A 17,705-nucleotide genomic window follows, 5' to 3' on the forward strand; every position below is an offset into this window, starting at 1 on the left:
TCTGAGTCCCTTGCATGTGAAAATGAGTAAGTTTTCTTTGTGTGTGCAGTGCTTTCTTTGGCTTGCGCTGATGATAAATTACACTTATGAATTTGTGGGTCCCTCTCAAATTTAAGCCAAAATTACACCATGTTTTATTTTTCTCACACTTTCCTGGAGTTACAACTTTTTTTTTTTTTTTTTCAAGTTTCCTTTAGAAATCATATATTTACGCAAGTGAGAGCTCAAGGAGTTTGGCTTATGTTTAGACTGATGAATCTGTTGAATTTTTCTGAACTGGAAAGCGTGTAGAGTAATCTAGATTGTCTAGATCTTAGTTATCTCATTGTTGGGATTCTTTTCATGCTAGAATTCTTGGATCAGGTCTTTTTTTACAGTTAATCTCTTTGATGGTTTTTGAGATGTGTGGAGAAAAATTTGTTTCCATCTCTATTTCAATGCGTGGTTTTTAGTTCCGCCTTCTTCTGATGAAATACAAAATTCCATGTTGATATAAGAACAATTTTCTGTGTTAATTATTGTACAGCAAAACTTGAGGAATAGTGTATTATTACTAGCTTATATCTAATGTATAGCAACTTGTGCTGATGATAGTAACATTTTCAGAGAAAGGTATTACTAAATTTCAGATGACTGTACAGGTTTACTTTTTCTATGTTTTTAAGAAAAATGTTATAAAAACATAAGGATTTTATATCCTTTTTGCACTCTTGCCCCTCCACATCTTTTTTTCCTCTGCAAATTGACAATTACTTTAGAAATGACAGTTACTTTAGAACAATCACAGTGACGCATTTCAGATAATTTATGCAATAAATGCAGTTTGGTCACCTCTTCTATCCATGATGTGATGACACATTCTAGTGTCAAGTTACAACATCAGGTAAAAAAAAGTGATAGCACAACATCACAGGGAAAAAGAGAGAAGATTGTGTGCAGTCTTATTCATCAGTCAGACGAGATTACTTCTTGAATATGATTCCTTTGCAAAAAACTTGTGTGTTGCAGAAAATTATTCTGTAGGCAGCAGTTTCATCTAACTGAATAGTGATCCCAGTAAAGCATTAGTTACACATTCTACTGATTGAGGGTGCCGTCTTTTGGCTGAGACACAAATAAGTGCTCAGAATTTGCTGATTATCAAGTTCCTATAAAGCACCAGTTTTCTAGTATTTATTTTTCTGTTTTCAGCCTGCCAGTTGAACATTTATTTGGTTGCTTGCATTTTGATTCTGTAAACTTTCATAGGTGATTCAGTTCAATGTAAGAATACTTTACAGTAAATGGTAAAAAAAAGATAAATAAAATTATTGTGTGTTTTAAAACAGCTGCTGTTGGCCTTGGTATGAGATGAGTAAATCCCCTATAAATACGATTTGTGTGATATTTTTTTAACTTCAGAACATTTTTTCCTAAATATCTGATGCACATGCATGATAACATCAGGTTTGCTATTGAAATCTGTGGGTGCAGTCAGTATTTTGCACAAATGTTACAAATTCCTCATTTTCTACTTACTTTTTCTTGTTATTAATAATGATTAACATTTCTATTGGTTTGTAAATATTGGTGTTATGTATCTGAAAACTTTAAAGGAAAGTTTGAAGCCTATTTGGTCTTCTTGTTTGTAAAGGGAGTACTTTTAGCACCTTTTCCATTTTTCCTTTCATTATGCAGCTATCACATGGTACAAAGACAATCGGCCACTTACCAGCTCTGGGAGTACCACTTTTCTGAATCGAGGGCAGGTTCTGCAGATTGAGGGTGCTCAGATCTCTGACACTGGTGTTTACAAGTGTGCGGCTGTCAACACAGCAGGCACAGCTGAATTATTTTACAGTCTTCAGGTTCATGGTAAGTATTATAGTACTTTTGAAAAACGCATACATAGAATCATGGAATCATAGAATAGTTAGGGTTGGAAAGGACCTTAAGATCATCTAGTTCTATGTCTGGTTAACAGGCTTATTGTCATTTACCACACCATTATACTGAAGAGATATGGCAGGGGTCAGAGGGAAGAAAATCCACTCTTCTGTTTTTCAGTTACATTAGAATATATGTTTTGAATTAGGAAAATGTGGTAAAGGATGTCAACTCTAAGAATGAGCAGAGATAACAGATTTGTGGAAGAAGTATTTATGTTATCACTTCAGCAGTTTGGAAGGCATTGCAACTGCTGGGTTTTCCTGTAGATGACTTTAAAGCTCACAGCAGACAAAGGACACAGATCAAATCATAGTCCAAGAGTCTTCAGGAAAAATGTACTGTTTAGTAAGATGAAGTGAAAGTGTGGGTGTTTGCAGACATGAGAGACCTGATCAAAAGCCAAATTGGAGCTTTTCCACTGATTTCAGTGGCTTTTGGATGTGGCCATAATCCAAATTTTCATCTTTGATACATGCATATGCATGTAGCTGGTTTTCTGTGGAAGTCTTCCATGCAAAACTGTGCCTGAATTTGGCACAGTGTCCCCAGCTTAGATGCACACGGAGTATGTCATTCCTATTAATTAACAAATGATGAGTTGGGCAGTATATTTCCACGGAATTAATTATCATCACTGGAAAAACTGGGAGATCAAGACATGGTCAACGGCAATTAGCCCCACCCCGTGACTAATTTGCAGGAAATATTTAGAGCTAAGGCCATTATTCTGGTTAAACTGAAAAATGAAAAATAACCCTTAAGTATATGTGTGTCTTTTTATAGGTGGCAGAATTTCAGTGGGTATGTCCAGAGTTTGCTGGGGAACTGTGCAGTTGCAGTCAGAACTAATTGTATCAAAGGAAGCTGAAACACCTATCCATAAACATACTTAATTCACCTTGTGTCGTGCCCAGTTTACAATGAAGTGCTCTTTTAATTTACCATGAACAAGTTCATTATCCAATTTACTTAAGAGTTTATGAGCTTCGGAAAACTGGATTTTTTTCCTTAATAGCGGAAGAAAGAATGGTTACTAAGTAGAGAATAGACTTTGAAGTGTCAAGTACCAAAAGTTATGCTGCATTTACAGAAAATCTGCTCCAGATTTCTGGACGGCAGCTGGCATTGTGAATGAGCACCTGTGTCGGACGATTACTGGTCATCATTCAGCAGCTTCTGTTGTTAATAGTGTTGTGGATGCAGTAGCTATGGTAGAAATTATCAGATGATTTTTTGCATTAAAACCAATGCTTGATACTTCAGGCTAAACACTAAATGAAACAGGACAGTCCTACTGAAGGAAGCAGGTTGAATTCCAGTTTAGTAAATTCATATGATTTCATTGTATTATTTTTTCCACTTTTTTCTCAGTACTATAACATTTATGGCCATTTGAGAACAACGAATGCCATTGTACTGAAATAGGGGAACTGTGGGCATGTATGTAAGGAAAAAAAAGATGCCAAAATCACACTTGCTTTTTTCACTGTCATTTCTGCTATTACTGGAATTTATCTAAAAGTAGGTAGGCTGAGTTACAGGCTGTTAGAGGTTGCTGAATGCATTAATGAATCTATTTTCAGTACAGAATTTTATACATATGTTTACCACACACAGGACATGTATTAGAAGATCACACCATTCTCATCTCTTTCTAGGAGTATTAAATTTTGTACTGATACTGACTCTAAAGCTTTATTACTAAGTTGCTAGTGGTAGGAGCAAATTCAGTTGTTTTGATTCTCCTGATAAATGAAATATCTACCTTTCTAAATATTTCTTGTCTCCCTTTTTAACATAGCTCTGCAAAATTTGCTAGACTGTATACCTATAGTAAGTGTTTTGAGATGTTCCATTAAGATGGTTTTTATCATCAGACAGGAAGATGTTACACAGCCTAATCTGGTAAATGTTCACATATGCTCTGCAAGGCCAATCTATTACTCTGTGTATGTATTTGATTTATGCAGTTTATATACTAAACTTCTTTATTTAATCTTCGCCACTCTTAATGCCTTTCACAGGGTCTAAATGGAATATTATAAGAGATTGAGAGAATATTTTCTAGTTTATGTTGTGGTTCCTGAGTTTCACAGCTGTTTTCTGGGCTGTGGTCCCAGTCCTTCTTACCTTGCTCACAGTAGTTTTATTGAAGCTATCTAACTGCTTATGTGAGGAAAGAGCAGGTTTTGGCACAGAGCAAACAAATGACATGAGTTACTAGGAGTAACATGAGAAATCATTCCAACACCATAGTTCTTTGCAGAAAGAGAAATACTGTACAAAAAAAAAAAAAAGTCTGTTTAATCTCATTGCAATATATGCTCTTCTGTAGCTGTTATAACTTTGTTTTCTTCTTTTTTCAGTCCCACCATCAATCTCTGGCAGCAGCAATAACATGGTGACAGTGGTGGTTAATAATCTAGTGCGACTGGAGTGTGAAGCAAGAGGCATCCCTGCACCTATTTTGACATGGCTAAAAGATGGTAGCCCTGTTTCCAGCTTTAGAGATGGACTCCAGGTACTAGGTTCAAATACTGCTACCTATGCTGTTTCCTGTTGTGATAGGAGACTTTTAAGCTGATGCAGTTTAATGAAACAGACTAAGAGGATTTGGAATGACAGTATGAGACCTTTTGCTCTGGGTTATTGGTGCAAGTTTAGCTCCAGTAATTACTGTGTGAAGTGGAAGATGGAGGTATATTGAAAAAAGGTATGCATTTCAGCTGATTTCTTTTTTGTATTAAGAGTTTGCATTAACAAATTTTTCACTTCCTGGCAAGAAGAGGAAATTGCACCACATTCCTATGCTGAAGAAATCCACAGAGCTTAAGATCATGTAGTATCTAATTACACAAAATAATAATTCAAAAAACAAAAGACCAGGCACTAATATAAGGAGATATTTCAGAGTTAAAATGAGAGGGCATGATTGCTTTTTGAAAGCTAATTTGATCTAATTTTGATCTGAAAGGAAAATGAGGAAAATTGTGCACAGACAAAGATGTGACAGAGTGTTTGAAACTGGTAAGAGGGAGGAATGTCCAGATCTTGCAGAGTGTGAGTGCCAAGAGTTCCCTACTGACTTGTCTGAAGTTAGACTTCCACTTGTGCAAATCTCAATCAAAAGGGAACAACAGAGTGCAGGGAAGAGTGTAAGGAAGAGAGAGATGGTGGGAAGCTGTGGCAAAACAAATATTTAATTTTTAAATGAAACATAACAGTTCTCTCTATTTGTGTTTTACATCGAGGCATGTATTCTGAATGTGTCATGCTTTTATTTCAGGTTCTGTCTGGGGGGCGAGTCCTGGCATTGACTAGTGCTCAGATTAGTGACACAGGAAAATACACTTGTGTTGCAGTCAATGCTGCAGGCGAGAGCCAAAGAGATATTGATCTCAGAGTTTATGGTGAGATTTTCTGACAAATATCTATTGGTTTTTTGGTCATGAGAACTGTTTGTGGATCTTTAATGAAACACATTGTGGCCCAGACCTTTAGCAACATTGAATAAAAGTGGTTCCAACCCATAATGGAAGGCAAAGGGATGAGGAGCTGTGTGTATGTGTGTAAGTATATATGTGCACACACGTCCACATGCATTAAAGTATGTAATTATGTTCTTCCGTGTACCCTTGAAGAAATGTAGCTCAACAGTGAATGTGTAAGTTCAGTACATGAAGTTTCATTTATAAATGATAGGAGAAAATATGTGTTTCTGTAAAAAAACATGTAGATGCCATGGGCAAAAGGTTTTATTTGGGCCAGAGTTCAGCTGTCTTTATGGAACCTGAATGAGTCAATTGTGAGTTTGCCAAACAGTTCTCCAGTTTCCATTCCATTTTCAAGCCTTGCTATGCCTGCCTATATGGTGGTAACTTTTTTAGTGCTAATAGTGACACTGTATTGCGCTGTATTGAGCCCAGCCAGCCAACTTTGCCTCTTACAAGTAGCAGGAAATATATCTCTTCTTGTATTTTGTCAGTTTTCCGAATCATGTCAACAAGTTAATTCTAAAATCTTTTTGCCTGAACTCACGTAAATTAATCCTTCCCTCTGATTTCTTGTACCTTTTATGAGCTTCATCCTGATTTTTTGTAATTTGTATGAGATGTCATCTTATATTGCATTCTTAGAGATCACTGGTGATGTGCAGTTACCAAAGCGTTACATACTGCCAGGAGGAATGCCAAGGAGTTTGGCTGTAGGAAGCTTCAAGTTTCCTTGGACAGCTCAGTGGTTTTGCACACCAGTGAAATGAGGATGAGCAATGATCTGCCACTTGTTTTAGAAATCTTATGGGTCCAGCTGTGGAGAGTAGATTTTGGCATTGAAGAACCTTTGTGGTTTTGCTTCTGCTTTCAGTAGGTCATTGGAGGGAGAGCTGGTTTTGCTCTGCCAATCTCTGACTAGCTTTATAGTAATCCTAAGCAGAACTCTGGAAAATCTTGTGAGAAAAGCTAGAAGTTTGGATTGTTTCTCAGGTGACAGCTGGCCGGGTTATTTTTTTCAAGTTTGGCTTTCAGAATTGTGTCCTTCTAAAAGCATAGTGGTTAGGATACTTGTGTCTTGGGTCATGGCTACTTTTGTGTCTGCAAGGGGCAGTTCAGAAAGCCAGAACTCTGGCATGGCAAGTGAGCTCAAGGTTAACATAGGCTGGAACAAGGAATATCAAGGTTCCTTCTGGAGTTTTGTGTGTATGGACACATAACCACACAAGTGGCATGAATATATTTATTATTTCTCTCTTATTCTCTAGAACCTCTGTCTATTTTAGCTAGAAGAAATGTAAGTTAGCTAGAAATCATGTATGGTTAAAATTACTGTTGTCTAAGAAGCTGGCCAGGGTTGAGCTCAGCTGCAAGGCCGTCTTGAGTGAATCTGTCACCAAAAATTAATATTACTCTTAGGGCTTGCCTCATACGGGTGATCTAATTAAGAAGTTACAGGAAAAAAATAATCTGGAGTGCAGATAGAGCCAAAATGGCTAGAAATGTGCAGTGAGCTGGGCCAGTCTAGGGGTTGGAACAATCTGGGTAACATATAGTTACCATGAGCATAATTAGATTACTTTTAAACCCTGTTCCTTCAGAGACAGAAGCTTAGTGTCTGTCTGTCTCTGTTTCATAAACTCAGTTTCATTTTGAACACATTTTAATTCATTTAGCTGCGAGGAAAAGTAATTGGTGGAAAAGCATTTGGAAATAAATTTGCCTTCTGCAGTAATGGATCAGCTTCAATTTTCAATTTCACAACACTTGCAAAGAATTTAGACCTTTGTGAATTCTACAAAGAAAGCAAGATAAACAGATTTTTTTTAGTTACTGTATTTCTTATCCACAGGGACCAGACTTTTCTCTAAAGTATTTTCAAACTGTGAAATCAGCTGCTCTGCTTAGTACTTCCTGTGCAAGAAAAACAAAGCTTTATTGTTAATGTTATTTTTCAGGACATCTTGAGAACTGTATTGCTGGTTTACTGAAAACCACTTTGAGACATTTTATAACCTCACATGTACTAGTTAATTCAGTATATTTTTGTTCAGCGTGAAAGAGTATTTCTCACAGACAGTTCCACTTCTTTCCTTCTTTCCTCATATTTGGTGCAGAAAGGCAATTTCTGGAGTAATGGATTGCAAAACTAAAAAGCAAAAAAAAAAAGTGACAATAAAGGTTCTTATATTTGTCCCTACTCAACTTTTTGGAGGCAAACTGAACAGTCTGAGAACACAAAAAAGCGTTAAGATCTCATTGGGTACATGTAACCAAAGTAATTATTGCTAGTAGTGCTTTTATTTTAGAAATACTTGAACCGCTGACCTAATGTTGCCTTAGCGTCAAGAGTTTACAATGAACTTGCTTTCTGTTTTTAAATAATAAGAAAGGAAAGAGCATCCTTATGGATTGTTTCAAGGATTTAAGAATATACATGTAATTAAGGGCATGAACAAGAATTCTCTTCTGGATTGTGCTTGAGCAGCCCACTGAAATCACTTCTACTCTCCGCAGTTTGATGTAGTCACCTGTGTTAGGGATGCAAACAAAGGGACCTGACTTCTTGTGGTGTGCATTACAAGTGCTTCCAAGTTCTGTCCCACTGGCTCATCAGACCTAGGAGAGGAAACCTCTGGTAAAGAGCTGGTGGTATGCAGCAGCAGTGCTGGGCATGATAGTCTACACTACTCTTGTTATTTTCAGCATGTATTGGACACCAAAATACCTAAAACCACTTAATGTGGAATGTTTTTTAAACGACGTTCGGGTCAGCCATGCATACTTATGGAAAGCTATAGATGGCAAGCAATTTTTTGGTCTTAAAGTTTTTTATTTAAGATCACCTTGTCAGTCTAACATTTCCTCCATGTTATTTTTTATGCCAGCTGTCGTGGTTTAAGCCCAGCCAGTAACTCAGAACCACGCAGCAGCAGGCTCACTCTGCTCCCTTTTATCTCCCCCCGCTCCAGGAGGGATGGGATAAGAATCGAAAGTCACGTGGGTTGAGACAAGAACAGTCCAGTAGCTAAGGTACAATACAAAACCACTACTGCTACCACCAGTAACAATGATGATAAGGGAAATAACAAGGGTGGAGAATACAATTGCCCACCACTCAGCCCGACCCGAGCTGCGATCTGGGCCTTCCGGGTGACTCCCCCCAGTCTCCATACTAGGCATGACGTGCTGTGGTACGGAATACCCCTTTGGCTAGTTTGGGTCAGGTGTCCTGTCTCTGCTTCCTCCTGGCTTCTCGTGCTCTTCCTCACTGGCAGAGCATGAGACTGAAAAGTCCTTGATGGGAGTAAACATTACTTAGCAATAACTAAAAACATCAGTGTGTTATCAGCACTGTTCTCAGGCTAAAGTTGAAAACACAGCACTGCATCAGCTACTAAGAAAGAGAAAAATGACTGATGCAGGAGAAACCAGGACACCAGCCATGAACACTTTCCCCATGGAAAATTGCTGACTTGCTGTGTTTCAAGGTTTAGTTCTCAGTTGCTTGTTCTTCTCATGGTGGAAACAAATGATTTTTCAAATGGTGGGAGGAAGTTTTCTTAGATCTTGACACTATCCAAGAACAGCTAATGGGATACAATTTAAACATCCAGAAGGATTTTTTCTTCTACACAGAAAACTTTCATTCAAAAAGCTGTTTTTTCTTTCCCATAATTTGGAAATAATAGTACGAATTTAAACACAGTCCTCAGTGCCTATTCTTGCAATGACTAACTGGCAGATCCCACACAAAACAGACAATAAAGTAATTGTAGGTTATGACTTGATGGTTAAGTCATTAACTCATTCATTTGGCTTCAACCATTAAGTTCTCCTTCTGTCTTTTTCATTTGGCACCTCTGGAAAAAATCTTCCTTAAAGTCACAGTTCTCCTTGAAGCCATGTATCCATCTTTGCACTCTTTGGAACAGTTTAAAACATTTTTCATCTTCTGAGCCTGATTATTATCTTGTGAACCTTTTCACACATCAGATTTTTTTCTTTCTAGCAGGAATGTACCTCCCCATTATTTATACACAGGTGATTTTCCTTTCTAGTTGTATTTGAAGTATTATTTGCCCAGTCTTGACGTATTATCTACATGGTTTCTCTGTAGCTGATATCTCAATAGCATGTATCTTCTGTAGAGGATATTCTGTAAGCAACAAAGATTATTCTGGTGCTTTTTGTGATGTAAAGGAGACTTAAGTTGTATGTCAGAAAGGTGGCAACTGTCATTTCGTTTTTGTTACATGAAAACTTTGAACTCTGCTCTATATTTACTTTGGGAAATCCGCAATGCCCAAAGGTCCTTTGTTGTGATTTATTGCTGTAGTTCCACCAAACATCATGGGAGAGGAACAAAATGTCTCAGTGCTCATCAGCCAAACAGTGGAGCTGCTCTGCCAGAGCAATGCTATTCCCCCACCTGTGCTGACGTGGCTCAAAGATGGACGACCCTTGCTGAAGAAGCCAGGTCTTAGCATCTCGGAAGATGGAAGTATACTGAAGGTAAGCTGGGCTGTCAGGCTTTGGTGGCAATTGTTTTCTGGGGATTTGTACCCCCCATGAAGGCACTAGGTACCCATTAGAGTTTAGATAATATTAGGTCCTCTGGTGCAAGAGCAGTAGATGAGGGGTGAGGGAGGTCATAGCCACCTGGATGTCTGTGTACAGGTTTTGCAGAAGTAATACTGTATTATTGCTATTTTGGGAGACAGATGTAAAAATAAAAATTGAAATCTGAGCAACCTCTCCTTGCAAGTTTCCGGTATAACAATGTAAGAAGAAGAAATCCAGGTTTCATTTTCTTCCTAGATTGAAGGAGCTCAAATACAGGACACTGGCCGTTACACTTGTGAAGCGACAAATATTGCTGGGAAAACTGAAAAGAACTATAATGTCAATATTTGGGGTAAGATTTATTAAGCTTATTCCAGGAATGGGAACAAAGTTCAGAGTGAAATTATGATGCGAGACATTAAAATTCTCTGTAGTGCGTAAACACTTAATTGCTGAGGTTCATGCAGAAAAATGTTATTATGTTTGCTGTAGTTTAATAGTCCAAAAAAAGTGCATGCGTTTTTCACATTGCTTTGGTTTGGTTCTAAATTAATACCAGCTACTTCATAGGTGTTTTTCAGGCTGGGTTTGCAATCATGGTCATAGTCTAGAATTATAACTAACTTGTTTTATATCCATATCTTATATTTGTGCCTCTAATGCCATTTAAAGTATCCTACCAACTTTCCACTTTTTTTTAAATGCTGAATTGTGGAAATTCAGATAAATAAAAGCTGGTTTAGCTAGCTTTATTTGCTCTGCAAAGTTATCGGTGCTGAATCATAGATCTTTCATGAAATTTTTCTATGGCTACATGATGAATGTGACTTAGGACATTTATTTTAACAATTTATTTTGAATGCTTTTTATCCAACACCATTTTCTCCCTATATGCAATCTGAAATGTGCCTTTTTTGCAACTAAAAAATTAATTTCTTGCTTCAAAATCACAGGACTAGAATCATCTAACAGGGTTTGTAACAAAAAACTGAAATATTATTACTGAACTCTGTCATTATTTATTAAAAAAAAAAAAAAACACATTCCTGGAGTTTTAATTAGAGGTGGATATTTTAGTACCATGAAAGACCATGAAATTTTCTCATGCTAAAGCATATGCCCGTTTACTGTGCATGTTATCTTCAACTCTCATTTTTCCCTCCACAGATTTGTAAGATCTTCAGGGCTGCAGAGGGCATTTGCTGCTGGAGGGCTATGGATTTTTTTTTAAGTGCAGTAAAGCTGTTTCAGTAGGATTTTGGAGGAGGGGTAATTCTTTGCTAGTTAGCAGCTTTGATTAAATAAGCTTAGTAGAAACCAAAAGTTGCCTGTGAAAGTCATCTACGGATAACTGTTTAGAATTATAGTCTTTGTTTACACCCAGGGACTAAAAGTCCTGCTTGCCATATTTTTTAGTTTCAGATCCCAGAAATGTATTCTGCTGAGGACTGGTGAGATCCTGAGAGCTAACCTTGGTTCCAGGAACCAGCCCATGTGTTAAATATTAGAAATACCTCCACAGAGAATGGCACAAAGATTTTGACTAGAAGCAGGACAAATAAAGGTTCGAAGCCAGTATGGTGTAATAAAGCCATTTTCAGTCAGTCATTCTGAAATGCAAACATCTTGTTTCTGCTAAATACAGTTTGAAGTGTTAGAAGGAAAAGCTGTCTACTGTCATGTGCATAAAAAAACCTGCCTGGTAAGTTCTTCACTAATCAGGTTTGCCAGTTTCAGCCTATGTTCTCCTCTGCTTTTTTTGATCTATACCTACACTATATTCATCTGAATGAAAATGGTTCCCCAGTTTCAAGAAGGCAATTATTCATACCCTTGTGATTGGTCTGAAGTTCTTTAACACTTTGAGAATCAGACTGAAAACAGTGGTCCATTTTGTCTGTAACTGGTTGACAGTCATAGAGCTGTAGAGCAAAAGCTGGCACTCTGCTAGCATAGGGCAATTGAAGGATTAGGTTCTTAGCACTGGATGTGGCAGCCAGTGTGTTGATGCAGAAAAAAATAAAAGGAAAAACTTATGTTGAATTTTCAATGTCACTTTCCACCTAATGGTGGTACCTGTAGGTTTATTAGCTAAGGCCGTGAATGAGGCAGGCTCTTAGAGTTGTAGTCAGTTTACATAACTTACAGAAACAGCTTTGTTCTGTGAAATTCATTCAAAAGCAGAACTTATGCGTGTACCAGACCTCAGAAGTGGAAGGATAGATGCAGTCATTTGCAAGTATATTATTCCCTACCCAGGGTCTGATTTGCATTGTCAGCAAGAGAATACAGCCCTTGTAACTGCTACAGAGCATAATGGGACAAATATGTATGAGGGTCATTTGAGTCCTACTGTTGGCTGATAACATTTTATTTCAAGTGCTGCAATTACATGGCATTTTTTTTCAGTGTCACCAAGTATTCATGGCTCAGATGACATCTCTCAACTGACAGTAACTGAAGGGAGCTTGATAAGCCTGGTATGTGAATCTAGTGGCATTCCACCCCCCAGCCTTACCTGGAAAAAGAAAGGTGGGTAACTGTCCATTGTCCATTTTATAATGGAAATGTGATAATTCTGACCTGCCAGTTTTTCTTTTTTCCTGGGAATATTTTAGGTACTATGTTCTGAGGAGTTCAAGCACACAGATATCTAAACAGTCCTGCTATTGACAATTGTCTTCTGTCTAACTGACCCCTGTTTCAATTAGGTGTCATTATCTCTAAAGGCGTGCAAGAGAGATTCCTGAGGTGATTTAAAAATGGACTGTGAAACACTTAATGCCTCTCAATATGCTTATTTATACCACAGTGCAGCAATACTTCTTTGTGGATCCCAGCTGGCAAGGCTGTGAGTCACTGTGAAGTCCTGTGGTGGTGTGTGTTGAGTCCTGTGAGCCACAGCATAACATAGAGATATTCTCTGACTTATTTTTTTAATTTGCAGCCATGGCATACTGCCAAGTGTTGAAAATGCATCTAGTTATAGTAATTGCCTTGGGGATTTACTGAACCTTTCTCTCATCCCATCTTAATATTTAAAAGTAGTCTGCACACCTTTTTGCTTTAGGGGTTAAAGTAACATTTACAAACACCTTTTTATGAATCAGTAGACAAAAGCAGGTATTTTTAGCACCTTCTTTGAAGCATGGACATTGTTGGAGACAGAATATTAGACAAAATAAGATGTTGAGCTCTTCAGGTGTGGTTATTTTTTGTGTTGTTAATCAGTCTTAACCTATTAGTCTGTGTCTTAGATGGCACAATTCAGTGTGATATGTGCCTGCTTTAATCAATTTTCATTTGTGGACAGACCAGATTTTAATTACAAAATTATTTTAATGCATAAAATTTTCTGAGATGTCTATGAAGTTCTTTTTAAACCCTGTATCTTGGAAGCAAAAAAGGCATTGTATTACATGTTTTACTATACGTACTGCAAGGCTAAAGTGTATACACTTAAATGCAAGAAAGGAAACTTATACCTGATAAAAAGTCTGGAAGAGCAGTTAGAAAGTGTTACAGTTTTGAATGTTATTCAAGAGCCAGATTTTCCATCACGCTTGACATGTGGTGCACTTTTTCATAGAGAGGGTTTTAACTACACAAGTGGGAAATGAAAATTCAGCTTGCAAGAGTTATCAGTGGCAGCCGTATTCCTTCTGTCATGAAATCTCCCTTCATCTTTGTAAAGGTGAAGACAATTGCTCAATCTGAGTTCTCCAAGTCTGAAAACTCTGCTCAGAGAATGCAGTATTATTTTGCTGTCATGCTTCTGCTGAGGATTTCCTGGACAGAAGTCTATGCTCATGCCCTGTGTAACACAGTGCACAGGTGGTCTGTGAAAAGTGAATTATACTCTTCTAAGCACTGGCTGTGCTGGGTGAAATGATTCTACACTGGGAAATCAGTCAGATTTTATTCAAAGTGTTGAATTTGCTGCTTAGTGGAAGTATCCAAAGCTTTCTGGATGGATGTGAGAGTTATGCTTTAGCTCAGGTTGCTGTGATGTGTAGGTCATGAAGTCAGCAGTTAATACAGGAAGACCTCAGAATCTCTTTGTATGAAGTTTCTGCTATCTGGGAAAATTCTGATACAGCAGTTCTAAAATGGACAATCATGAAGCTCAGCAATTTTTAAATGAGTGAGTGGACTTTACACCATGTGAGCAAGCTCGTTATCATTTTCCCTGGTTTTAGCTGAAAAAATGTCTCTTGCAGGTTCTCCACTGGTGGCTGATCTTTCAGGAAGGGTGCGGATTTTATCTGGGGGCAGACAGCTACAAATTTCAATTGCTGAGATGTCTGATGCTGCATCTTACACTTGCATTGCTTCAAATGTAGCTGGAAGTGCAAAGAAAGAATACAGTTTGAAAGTATACGGTAAGTTACCACAAACAATTCCGTTCATAGTTTTACAGTTCTGCAATAGAGTTACATTATTGAAAGTGTTATCAGCACAGTGATGTTAAGCTGAAGATTTTCAGAGAGCAATGTCTAGCTATAGGACAATTTAATACATAGAAGAATGTAGAGCAATTACAATGTTGGCAGCTTAGACTTGGAGCTTGACTAAGACATTGCATGCATCTGTTGAAAGCTCTTTTGCCCACAGATGATTACAGAGATGTAACTCCCTTAGGTAATCTAATGTTTCTTGTCACTTAACTGTAGTGATGAAGACAACAAATTGAACTTAGATTTCTCTTAGATTTTACTGCTACTTCTGTATTTTGGTCAGGAATAAAAGCAGGTATTTTTAAATAATCCCGTGAAAGAAAACATCTTCAAAGATCTGAAACGATTTTCAGTGTTTGGGGCAGTCTTTCTGAATTATTTTTGTCTTCTGTTTGCATTTTTTAAATTGTAAGCTAGATTTTAAAAAGCATTTTTACTTTGTGGGGTGGTGGTGAGGAGGAGCTTATTCATGTCTACTTAGTCCTGTGGAAAATGCTGTGAGTTGCTGAGTGACCCTAACTGGTTTGTAAGTGGTAACCTGCAATAACTAGTCTTTATTAAAATGTTGATCTGTCAAACTTGATTATCATTCTGTTCAGAAATAGGTGACGATCCCGAAATGTAGCTTCCAGTTGACTTCTATACTTTCTTTTTCTTTCATAGTTCGACCAACTATATTAAATAGTGGTAGCCACCCATCGGAAGTTGTCGTTACCCAAGGAAATGAAGTTTCCTTGGAGTGCATGGTACAGGGCATTCCAGAACCATCAATAACATGGATGAAGGATGGCCGTCCACTGGTTAGTGGAAGGGACATAGGGATACTTCATGATGGTCGCTTTCTTCAACTAAGAAATACCCAGGTGTCAGACACTGGCCGCTATGTCTGTGTTGCTGCCAATGTGGCAGGGCTATCTGACAGAAAATACGATTTAAATGTTCATGGTGAGTATGTGCAAAATGGGACAGGCATAACAGAAACAAAATAGACATGCAGATTTACTCACAGACAAGCAAGAAATAGTTGTGTAGCTAAATGAACCACCTATATCTATTACAATCTTTACATGTGATGTAGTTTCAATTGCATATCAGTGATGCAGTTTCAACTCCAGTGTTAAAAAAAATGTAAATCCAATTTTATAACTCCGCAATATTTTAAAATCTTACCTCTGTGTCTGATAATATCAATCCATCCCCAGTCGCTCCATCTCCTGTGGAGAAAAACAAGATATGGTAAAATTTCATAGAATATTGGTTGAGTGTCATCGTGGGAAACATTCTATTGTGGGAAATAAAAAAAATCAAGGTTTAACCAAGAACACCCTGCTTATGGCCACTGCTAGAGGATTTTACCTGTAGATAAACAGTTTCTCAAGTGTTTGATTATCAGGTTCTCCCATTTTGCACAACCAGAAGAATTTAAAGACGGTACCTCCAACTGTAATTCATCTCCATAATTTGACTTAATGGCATTGATCAGGACATTGTCGTACGGCCACTGTCACACTTTTACATATGGCTATGATTCGTCAAACAGAATATTTATGTTTTTGCAGGAATTTTCATTATTGAAAATAAGAAGCCAAAATTATTTACCAGGTTTCTTTTTTTCTTATTTGATGCATTTGCTGTACTATATTATCAGACTTCTGGGTAGTAAAGAGAAACTTCAAACCTCCTCAAGCTGCTCAGAGTGCTGGAGGATGTTGGTCAGTTCTTGACCCCAGACTTCATGTTGTAAAGTATGAACTGTAGAACTGCAGAACTGCTTCCAAAGTGGAAATATTCCTATTCTTGGAAAAAAAAAAGCTGAATTAGTGATAGTTATTTTAATCAGGATTGTTCTTTCCGTTAAAAAAAGCATGTAATTCTGTCAGTGTTAGAATTTTCCATAGTGTTTCATTAGATACTGGGAAATATAATTAGTGTAGATGGGCAGAACTACTATAAATGTTATTCACTATGGATCTTAAGCCATAAAAGTAGTAGAACTAATAGAATTTAAGTATTTCTATACCATTACACAGTAAGAAACTGTCATTAATATATATAGCACTAAATGTCTCGGTCTTGTTGCACTTTACTTGACAAACTCACAAACTTTTGAGATCAAAAATATTTTTTTACTTGTTCTGAAGCATGGCTTCTCTTTATTCTTTTCTGCAGTTCCCCCAAGTATTGCTGGTTACCTGCAGATGCCTGAAAACATCAGCATTGTGGAGAAGAATCCCATCTCTCTGGTTTGTGAAGCTTCAGGAATTCCCTTGCCAACAATAACATGGCTCAAGAATGGATGGCCTGTCACTTTGAATAACTCAGTGCGAATCTTCTCAGGTACAAAAGTTGCAGTTATTAAAAAAAAAAAAAAAAAAAAAAGAAGAAAGAGGGAAGGGACAAAGGGCCCTATGCATTTACATCTACAGTGCAAGAATTTCACATGAAAGAAGGTTTGATTTAATAATCTGTAAAGACGAGGAGAGACAAGAAATAGTTTTTCAATGTGAAGCTTTTCAGTAAATGCGGTCAGATTAGTTGGAGTGCCTGATGAAAGGCTAACATAAATGTTTAAAGTTGTTACCAAACTTTATGTTTATGGGCCAAAGGCTAGGAGCTATTTGGTCATCAATTAAGCTGTTATTCTGGCTGCTAACGTGTGTTAGTCTAATCCATATTACCAGAGATATATCTGATGATGACATCTTGCTTTGTCAATGCCAGAACATATACTGCAATAGCTCTCTCGTTTGATTAGTTTTCTCTACCTCTTTGCAGCTATTTTACCTTTTAAAGAGGAAAAATCTTTGAGAGAATGAATATAAATTACAATAAACAAAATACATCTTTCATTTCTGTGGGTCTGTATATAAAAAGGAAGGGAAATGTTCATGAACGTCACGAATTTCTGTTCACGAACCTGAGAAATTAATGCGTGTAAATACTTTCTGGCCTTGCAGCTATTTACAGCTAACTGCTGTAAACTGAATCTAACAGCCAACTGAATCTGATCTCCAGAAGGTCATCTAATAAAAGTTGGAATTATATGGTCAGTCAAATGCAGAATGCTGCATTAACAAGAAGACTAGTCCAAGAGATCTGGAGAAACTTATGAGAGGCAAGCAGAGAAACAGATGGAATTCATCAGGGATCTTGATTTTCAAGATTTAATAACCTACAGAGAACTAGTTCAGATGCTTTTTTATGACAGTAGTAATTGACAGACACGTCTGAAATATGAGGGGCTTTGGTACTTGTTCCTGTA

At 37.4% G+C, this 17,705-nt stretch overlaps 1 protein-coding gene across 1 annotated transcript in view; it reads left to right on the plus strand.

The window, feature by feature from the left end:
* Window positions 1–17,705, plus strand: part of HMCN1 (hemicentin 1) — a 196,023-nt gene that overhangs the window by 113,675 nt on the left and 64,643 nt on the right. Inside the window, exons 38-46 of the mRNA XM_065674233.1 lie at window positions 1,678–1,854; window positions 4,296–4,450; window positions 5,216–5,339; window positions 9,760–9,935; window positions 10,242–10,338; window positions 12,396–12,518; window positions 14,207–14,368; window positions 15,107–15,388; window positions 16,613–16,780. Coding sequence (XP_065530305.1) covers window positions 1,678–1,854; window positions 4,296–4,450; window positions 5,216–5,339; window positions 9,760–9,935; window positions 10,242–10,338; window positions 12,396–12,518; window positions 14,207–14,368; window positions 15,107–15,388; window positions 16,613–16,780 — 1,464 coding nt within the window. The remainder of the gene's footprint in view (window positions 1–1,677; window positions 1,855–4,295; window positions 4,451–5,215; window positions 5,340–9,759; window positions 9,936–10,241; window positions 10,339–12,395; window positions 12,519–14,206; window positions 14,369–15,106; window positions 15,389–16,612; window positions 16,781–17,705) is intronic.

This window comes from Lathamus discolor, chromosome 3 (assembly GCF_037157495.1).
Source record: "Lathamus discolor isolate bLatDis1 chromosome 3, bLatDis1.hap1, whole genome shotgun sequence".
NCBI lineage: Eukaryota > Metazoa > Chordata > Aves > Psittaciformes > Psittacidae > Lathamus > Lathamus discolor.